This window comes from Grammomys surdaster, unplaced genomic scaffold (assembly GCF_004785775.1).
Source record: "Grammomys surdaster isolate TR1022 unplaced genomic scaffold, NIH_TR_1.0 125430, whole genome shotgun sequence".
In the NCBI taxonomy this organism is placed as follows: domain Eukaryota; kingdom Metazoa; phylum Chordata; class Mammalia; order Rodentia; family Muridae; genus Grammomys; species Grammomys surdaster.
This window is the reverse complement of record NW_021620297.1, coordinates 51362-60861: the sequence shown is the minus strand read 5'-3', so window position 1 is coordinate 60861 and position 9500 is coordinate 51362. Positions and strand designations below refer to the sequence as shown.

The 9500-nt window shown below is 47.1% G+C and overlaps 1 protein-coding gene across 2 annotated transcripts in view; it reads right to left on the bottom strand.

Annotated features, from left to right (window-relative positions):
* The window catches only part of Ryr1 (ryanodine receptor 1), a 129374-nt gene extending 127706 nt beyond the window's left edge, over positions 1-1668 (bottom strand). Inside the window, exon 1 of one of the 2 annotated variants that reach the window (XM_028786244.1) lies at positions 1482-1668. In XM_028786244.1, coding sequence (XP_028642077.1) covers positions 1482-1532 — 51 coding nt within the window. In that variant the 5' untranslated portion in view covers positions 1533-1668. The remainder of the gene's footprint in view (positions 1-1481) is intronic. The other variant, XM_028786245.1, reaches the window with a different exon arrangement.
* Positions 1669-9500: the final 7832 nt, after the last annotated feature.

Genomic DNA, 9500 nt, shown 5'->3' with positions numbered 1-9500 from the left:
AAAAAAAAAAAAAAAAAAAAAAAAAAAAAAAAAAAAAAAAAAAGAAAGCACCACACAACCTCAGTAACATTAAGGCAAACAGAGCCTGTCTGGGGCCTTTGACCCCCAGACACTGTCTACCCCAGCAAACCTGGGTCCAGACTTCCTCTGTTGAAAGCACAGCTTGGCCTGCAGGGCACTCAGAGATGCCACTTCCTGGCCTTGACCTTGGGCAAGTCTACCACTTGGGGCTTGGTTTCCCTCAAATCTCCCAGGAAGATAAAGATAGGGCCCTATCTCAGAAGATAGGGCAATGAGAATATAATTAGACACCTCGGGAGGCTGAGGCCCTGGGCACCAGGCCTAGTGCAGCATGACTACTCAGGAGCTTGGAGCCGCAGCCATTGGCTTATTAGGGCAGTAGAAGGCCACAGTGTAGGCTAAGGGGCTGGGGCTGGGGAGAGGCCCTCCTCCGGTGGCTTCACATCCAGCTGTCCCCATCTTTCATTATCAGCCCCAGCTGTTGGTTCCTCCCTCCCGAGAAACCGGACCCAGCCTGCCAGGGTCCTATTCTGGGTCAGGAATGCTGCATCAGCATTTCTGAATGGACCCAGGACCTAGGGGGAGGGGGAAGAGTGCGGGGTCAGCAGACCTAGCCCCAAAGAGAGACCATCTCCCATACCCATACTCCAAACCCCATCTCAGCCCCTGGGAGGATTTGGTCAGAAGGACTAAGAAAGAGACAGCCCCTCCCCCTCTTGTCCCCTCCCTGTCCCCTACCCAGAGCTCAGAAAAGAGGGCTATTCTGGGAGAGACACCTGTTGTCCCAAGTCCCATCCCTGCCCCCAGCTGGGGATCCGAGATTCAGGGAGACAGGACCAGAGGGACAGCAAAACGCAGAAGGCCGAAGTCAAGGGACAACAGACAGAGACAGAGACACACGATATACCAAGGAGCTGGGAGAGACTTTGTCACCCAGATACCCTCAGAGGACATTAGCCCACATAGTTAACCCTCCTCACCAAAACCGAGGACGAAAGTACATTTAAGATACAAGAGACGTCCAAGGAGACCGCCAAAGGCTAGGAGTTGAAAAGAAAGGTGTTGTCCAGCCCCCTTCCCAAGGATGTAAATAGGTCAGAGCCTGGAGCGAGAAGGGAAAGAGGGCTGAGGCAGTGGAGGAGGACAGCTAAATTAAGCCCAAGAATTAGAACCACCTTCCTCAAGTGTCTGCTTCCAGAATGGCAGGAGGGGAGGTGCTCCCTCGATGACCCCAAATCTCTTATGTCAGGAGAGGGCGTCTGAGGATCCCACCCCCCTCCTGCCCACTCAGTCCTCCGAAATCCTGCTAATTCTCCGTGGTCAAAAGTGTGATGAGAAAAGACGGAAAGACAAAGTGACCTCGGATTCCAGAGACCACCAGCAAGCAGGGAAGAGACAGAGGGACTCAGAAAAGTCAGCAAGAAATCACCCCAAAGCCTCCTGATCCAGACAAAACGTACCGTTCGCAAAAACTGGACCTCGTCCTCGCCTTCACCTCCTCCATCACCCATGATGCCAATCCCCGGGTGTCCCGGGCTACGGTCTGAGGATGGCGAGAGGGGGCTGCAGGCAGAGCTGGTGGGCTGAGGGCGGGCTGGGGTCGGAGACCTCTAGGGACACCAGAGGCACCCGCGAGGGAGATGGAACTGCAGGAAGCATGCCCCGTGCAGGACTCAGATGCGAGGAGGTCCCCGCCCCACCGCACACCCATTGGGCAAACATGGGACGGGCCACGCCCCCGTCCAGAACCCCGCCCACAGCACAAACTCTTGGTGGACGGTGTTCGCTCCAGTGGTCTGGGTGTCTAGAAAGTGAGTGGCCATGATCACAGTGAGATATCATGTATATATTTGTTTAGTTAGCCCTCCCTGTCCCTGTCCCTGTCCCTCTCATGTACCTTAAAATGGCCTTAACCTCCATACGTAGTCAAGGATAATCTTGAACTTCTGGCCCCATCTGATTTATGTAACGCTGTGGTTCAAACCCTGGGTCACTTGCTTGACAGGCAAGCTTTCTACCATTGGACTACACCCTCAGCCTAGTTCCATCCTTTCTTAATGGCTAAACTGGGCTTTCCCCTTGCTGCAGAAGCACACGGTTGCGTTTGAACGAATACCACATCCCCTAACATTTCAAAAAATATATCACTTAGTGCCAGATATAGTGGTACAGCTCGGTCATCCAAGCTCTGAAGAGACTGAGGCAGGAGGATTGTAAATTTGGAGTTGGAGCTGCATAATAAGAACCTGTCTCAAAACAGAGACAAAACCAGGTTGCGGGCAGCTGTCACAAAGCCCCGGGTTCCATCCAGCACCACATAATCTGGGTGTGACAGTGAGAGTCTGTAATTCCGGCAAGCAGAAAGTTGAAGACAAGAGGGTCAGTAACTCAAAGTCATCCTCAGCTCCCTAGCTAGTTAGAAGCCAGCCTGTGCTACATGATACCCTGACGCAAAACTGGGGGAGGGGGGAGGGGGAATGAGATGGGAATACCAGTCTGACCTTGAACTCGCAAACATCCGAAGCCTCTGCCTCCTAGCACTGAGATTAAACAAATGTGTCACCCCCACCCCTGAGCCCCCAGCTAAAAACTGCCTTCTGGAATAGTCCTGGGTGATGTCTCTTACCCACCTGTTGCGTTTCAGGTGTGAGCTGAGATCTTTTTATTGTCACTCGTTTCTCACAACCCTGCTATTATCGGCACCCTTACAGCAGAAAATAAAAGCACGTGGCCACTGCGGCTATCTCCTAAATGCCCTGTAGTCCCCAGGGTAACCTTTAGGGGGCACACTTTCCCCACTCTCACAGTGCCAAGTCTGCAGATGCGAAGGGCCGCGTTTGGGACATGGAGTCAGGCATCTTACCCAACATCACAGAGGCTGAGCCGGGGATCTAGACCTAACGATAGGGTCCCTAACAGCTATATCTGCATATGATTTTCTAATTGAGCCATGGGGAGGCACATGTCTGTAATCCCCCACTTTAGGAGGTGAAGGTAGAAGGGTTAGGAATTCACCTGTCTCCAAATAAGGGCTGACAAGATAACTCAGCTGGTGGGCTGCTGGCTCCCAAGCCTGTTGATGATCTGAACTTGATCCCAACGACCCAAATAATGGAATGAAAAAGGGCTCTGTAAGATGACCTCTTACTTTCACATGCCAGCCATGGTGGTGTGGGCAACCTACACACACACACACACAAATATACACACATACATACACACATGCACACACATACACATCCATGCACACACACAGACACACACAGACACAGATACACGCAGACACATGCACATACACAGACACAGACATACATATACACATTCATGCATATATACATACACACTTATACACACACATACACAGAGACATACACATATACACACATACACACACATACATATACACGCAGACACAGACATACACACATATACACACACAAAATAAATGTTGTAATCTAATTTAAAAAAAAAATATAGGAGCTGGAGAGAAGACTTGGGAATTAAGAGCACCTGCTGTTCTTGCAGAGGACATGAGTTTGATACCCAGCATCCATGTGGTAGTTCGCAACCATTTATAACTTCAGTCCCAGGAATCTGATGCCCTCTTCTGACATCCTCAAACACTGGGCAATAATGCCCATAAGCATAACATTAGATAAGTCTTAAAGATAAACTAGGGCAGGAGTGAGGCTAGACGGAGCTAGTTAGCAGACTCCTTGCCCAGTATGCCTTGTGTTTGCTTCCCAGCACTATATAAAACAGACCTGGTTGTGCACATACATCCAGCACTTAGCAGGTAGGCAGGAGAATCAAGACTCCAGGCTCATCCCCAACTACATCGCAAGTTAGCCTGGGCTACATAAAACCCTATTTCAAACGAACAAAAAGTGTGTGTAAACATCTTTTCAAAAGGGCTTAGGCCCATGCCTTTAGTCCCACACTCTGGAGGCAGAGGAAGTTGGAGCTCTGTGAGTTCAAGGCCAACCTGGTCTACGTAGTGAGTTCTAGTCCAGCCAGATCCTGTCTCTAAATAAATAAATAAAATGATGAGGATATATAATTCATTAATAGAACATTCAATTATTTAAGCAAAACGGTATCTTGGAGAAGGTATAATTGCTGAGCAAGCATGGATAGCTGCTGATTTGTTTGTTTGCTTGCTTGTTTATATGAGACCAGAAGAGGGCGTTAGGTCCACTGGGATTGCGGTTACAGCTAGTTGTAAGCCACCATGTATGTCCTAGTACTTGAACCAAGGTTCTCTGGAAAAGTAGTCAGTACTCTTAACCCCTGAGCCATTTCCAGCTCCTAACGACCTGCTTTCAAATCCCCAGGACTCACATAAAATTGTGGCACTGCAGCAAGCATCTGTAATTTCATTGCTTGAACCATGAGGGGGAGTTGGAGACTGAGAATCTCCAGGGCTTGCAGGCCCCGCTCTCCTGCTGTGTGCAGAGGAAAAGAGGAACCAAGACAGAAAGTGAGAGTTAATGCCGAGGTTGTCTTCTGACCTCCATAAAATGCTTCTGGACACACCTACAATAACATACATGAACACAACACACACACACAAACTGAAACCAGTATTCTACTGTTCAAAACTGTAGTAAAGTGCTTTTCAATATAGATATTGCAGCTGGGTGGTGGTGGCCCATGCCTTTAATCCCAGCACTTGGGAGGCAGAGGCAGGTGGATTTCTGAGTTCAAGGCCAGCCTGGTCTACAGAGTGAGTTCCAGGACAGCCAGGGCTACACAGAGAAACCCTGTCTCGAGAAACCAAAAAAAAAAAAAAAAATTAGATATTTCTTATTAAACACTGGCAATAATACACTTGCATTAAACTGAATCTAAATTTGTATCATCATCATTATTATTATTTTTTGAAATATTGTCTTATTGTGCAGCCCTGGCTGGTCTCAAGCTTGCTATATAGACCAAGCTGGCCCTAAAGTCACGTAGATCCACCTGCCTCTGCTTCTGTCTCCTGAGTGCTGGGATTAATTGGCTGTATTGTATTATTGAATTATACAATTCAGTGATATATAATATGTAGTTATATAGTTTATTATACAGTACAATATAACCATGCTGTATTTCGTATATTAATTAGTTACATGGCAAATGTTTTTCCTTAAATGTTCTAAACAAAATGTGGAATTATTCTGTGTCAAAATGAATCACATCATGTCAGCAGTGTTTCTTAGGCCTTTAGTCATGACTACATGTTTTAAGACTTTTTTGTGTTGCTTCCTGGTGGATGGCCATGGCAGCTTTGAGGGACTTTCTGATGACAGACCCCTTTCTTCTTACCCACCCTTCCCTGTCCATGGGTGCCCTGGGAGTGATTTCTGTGACTATCCTTGTCCATATTACCTGGGGTGACAAATCCCGATGGTAGATTTGACTGGATTTGGGAACACTTCAGAAAACCAAGCCTTGGACGTGTCTGGGAGTGCATTTCCAGAATGGTTTAACAGAGGAAGACAGATTCATCCTGACCGACGGGTTGGTTCTCCTGAATAAAGAGGCGCGTACTTGCTCGACAGCAGCGTTCTTCTCTGTGTCCTGATTTCAGTGCGACTGGGTGCCTCCTGTTCCTGCAGTCATGGTGGTCTTGGGCCCTCACAGTAGAACCAGAACAAATCCTTCCTTACTAAGTTGCTTGTGTTTCATCTCAATAATGTAAAGTTGGGTATTTTATCTCAATAATGAGAAGAGTGACAAGCCATCTGCCCCCTTGTGGAACTGACTCTATTTTGGTATGAACCGCCCAGAACCTGCTTGCTAGGTGATGTCCATACATACGATTCCTCTAAGCAGCCTGGGTAGTCACTACCTGCTGTCACTATTCAAAAATCTCAGTCTCCATCTCCCAACCTCTTCCTGCCATCTTCTGGCTTCTCATTTGTGAGGGGAGAGGTCGGGTCACGTGTGTGCACGTTACTGTGGATAAACATGTGTACACTTGTGTATGAGGGCAGACTACCTCAGCCGATGTTCCTCAGCTGGCCTGGAGCTCACCACTGGGGTAGCCTGGATGGCCAGCAAGCCCCAAGGGCTGACCGACCGACGATGTGTCCCCAGCACCGGGAGTAAAGAGCACATGCTGTCTTGCCTGGCTCTTTAGGTGGGGGCTAGAGCTCGAACTTGGGCCCTCATGATTGTGTGGCAAGTCACTTACTGAGTGAGCCATCGCCCCAGCTACCTGGCTACTTGTCTAACTAACTTCTTTTTCCTGTCTGAGCAGCTTATTAGTGCTTACTTTTCCACGGTGCCTCGTGGAAAGAAGTCGACTCTGTTATCAAAGGCAGTGTCCTCCTGACGTGTCGGTTTCTGCTTTGACGCAGATGGCCCTTTCCTTTGTGGTCATCAATGTTCTTAGGGATGTAAATGGCCATCCACAGGGCCTTGAAGGCCGAGCGCTTACAGACAAGTGCCAAGGCCCTTTTCCTACCTCGGGCTTTGGGGCTTTTCTGTCCCCAGGATCTGGAGATACTCTCACACTGAAGGCTGAGCAGGTTCTAGGGGAGAGAGAGAGAGAGAGAGAGAGAGAGAGAGAGAGAGAGAGAGAGAGAGAGGGAGGGAGAGACTATATCAATAAAGAATTGCAGTACTTGAGACAGTCAGGGAACATAGGAAAGCAAAGAGCCAGGAAGAGAGGGAATAGCCAACCTGGGCACTTCATTTGATGGGAAAACTAAAGTAGGCCTTCTAGCCTGTGTAAAAAGATTCCCACAGCGAACACTTTTAATGGAAGAGAAAAGATCAGACACACTCTCCTGAAAGTGCTGCTGCACTGAAGCCACCGAAGTACTAGGTTTGGCAGAATCATTCTACTATGACCCATTTATTCTACTCCCCATATGTATGTGTGTGTGTGTGTGTGTGTATAACACATATATAATGTATTTATGTGTGTGTATATGTGTATATACATATATATACATGGTTATTTTGCTTACATTTATGTGTGTGCATATACGTATATATGTGTGTGTGTATATATATATATATATATATATATGGTTATTTTGCTTACATTTATGTGTGTGTGCTATGTGTGTGCCTTGTTGGTCCCTCAGAAGTCAGAAGAGAATGTTCCCCTAGAACTGGAGCTATACCCAGTTTTGAGGGCATCATGTGGGTGCTGGGACTTGAACTCAGTTCCTCAGGGAGACCACTGAGTCCTCTCTCCAGCCCTGGAGTATCCAATTTCAAACAAATCCAAGCAAGGAACTCAACTGTCCATTATAAGAAAGTTAACTAACAAATCATTGCATTGGCACAGAATGAAAGACAAACCAGCAGCGGAAAGGAAGTGTAAACAAATAAAATAACTTGGAAGACTATCAAAAGTGAAAGAGAAGAAAAAGAAATGACACAATCCATGCCCACGTGTGTGTGTGTGTGTGTGTGTGTGTGTGTGTGTATTGTCATTTTTAAGGTTTGTTTTTCTTATTTTCATTATCTGCAGGTGTTTGTGTCTGTCTGTGAGTGTGTGCACTGTAAGGGGAGTGCCTTCCGAGGCTATGATGTTGTGTAGCTCCACAATGGGTGCTGGGACCACAACTCAGTTCTCTGAAGGAGTAGACAGTGCTCTTAACTGCCAAGCCACCTCTCTAACCCCTACATACAGTTTTAAAACAGACAAAAAATAATTGCTGATAATCAGATATCAGGCTGCAGATAAATCGTAGGAGACAGTGACAGGACCTCAGAGAGATTAAGAATATTCTGAGGGACGGGTGTGGTGGCTAATGCATGCCTTGAGTTCCCGCACTTGGGAGGCAGAGGCAGACCTCCCAAGGGAATTCGAAGCCAACCTGATCTACACAGTGAGTTCCAGGATAGTCAGGGTTACATAGAAAAACTCTGTCTCAGAAGGAAAAAAAAAAAAAAGAATATTCTGGAGTCAATTGACTTTTTTGGTTTGGATTGTGGTAGGGGTAATGGGGGTGGTAGCTCCAGTCCAGACCAGGTTAGCCTTGAACCCATAGAGATCTGTCTGCATTAGCTCCCTGACCCTACCAAAGGTGCTAGTATTAACAAGATTATCCTGACCTTTCTTCCTGTACCTCTCAAGGGATTGGAAGGAAGCAATACTAGGCCCAGCTAATGTCCTGTTCTTGACTTGCGAACCACTGGGGTTTCCTCACTGAGTGACAATCTGTCAACCGAAGTACCAATGTGTGCTCTTTTTTGGTACTTCAGTTAGAAATATGTCAAGTATGACACATTTAGAAAAAAGAATAAAATGTAAACAAATGTAAACACTCTGTAAAATTACAGAGAGAGAGAGAGAGAGAGAGAGAGAGAGAGAGAGAGAGAGGAAATGGTTGAGACAAAACCAAACCAAGTAAAGTACAGTTCATCCTTGCCTAAGAGGAGCAATGCGGGGAGGGGAGACGGGGCTTTGAAATAGTCATTCTGGATGGGCATAGTGGTGTCCACCTTTAATCCTAGGGACCTCTGAGTTCAAGGTCACCCTGACCTACAAAGCTGGTTCCAGCCAGAGCTACACAGAGAAACCCTATCTCCAAGAACTAAACAAAACCATCAACATTTTGTCTGCTTTAAAGCTGTACGAAGGGGCTGGGGAGATGGCTAAGGGCTAACCTCCATCCATAACATCTTTTATAATAAAAACAGAACCTTGGGGGGTTGGGGGGAGCTTGGTTGGTAGGACGCTTGCCCAGATACAAAGCCCTGGGTCCAGTCCTCAGCACTGTGTGAACCAGGCATGGCGATCCACAATCCTAGCATTCAGGAGATGGAGGTAGAAGGATATCCTCTGCTACAAATTTGAGATTAGCTAGAATTTGAGGTTAGCCTGATCTACATGAAAAACTAACACACACACATACACATACACACACACACACACACACACACACACACACCACAACAAAAAGCAGTGCAGTACACAGAGTCAAAATCAAAATGAAAACCAAGGGGGCTGCCCTGCTCTTGCAGAAGACCTGAGTTTAGTTCCCAGTGCCTGTGCTACGTGCCTCACAACTGCCTGAAACTCCTGCTCCAGGGGTTCTGATGCTTCTAGCCTCCTCCAAGAGCACCAAGCACTTGTGAACACACACCCACATACAGACCCAACACATACACATGAGTCAACGTAAAAATAAAATACAACAAAGGGGGAAGTATACCTTTAGAAAATAATAAAGAAATAAAACTCCCCAAACCTTAGAGAAGTACATGGTACTCAGTAGGTGCTACATAAAGGGTTTTACAATGGGAGTAGTAAGGTGAGAATGTTCTCCAGGTATAAAAGGGGTCCTTCAAACCAGCCACACCATTCACACCTGTAATCCCACCTACGAGAGAGAGGCTGAATCCTGCTTCATTCTCCTTCAAGAGATTTGCTGTTGCTGTACCAGGCCAGCCTGAGCTTCAAGAGAATCGGACTTAAAGGGGGGGGGGGGGTGCCCGGGGGGGGGGCGGGGTTGAAATGCAGGGCGAGA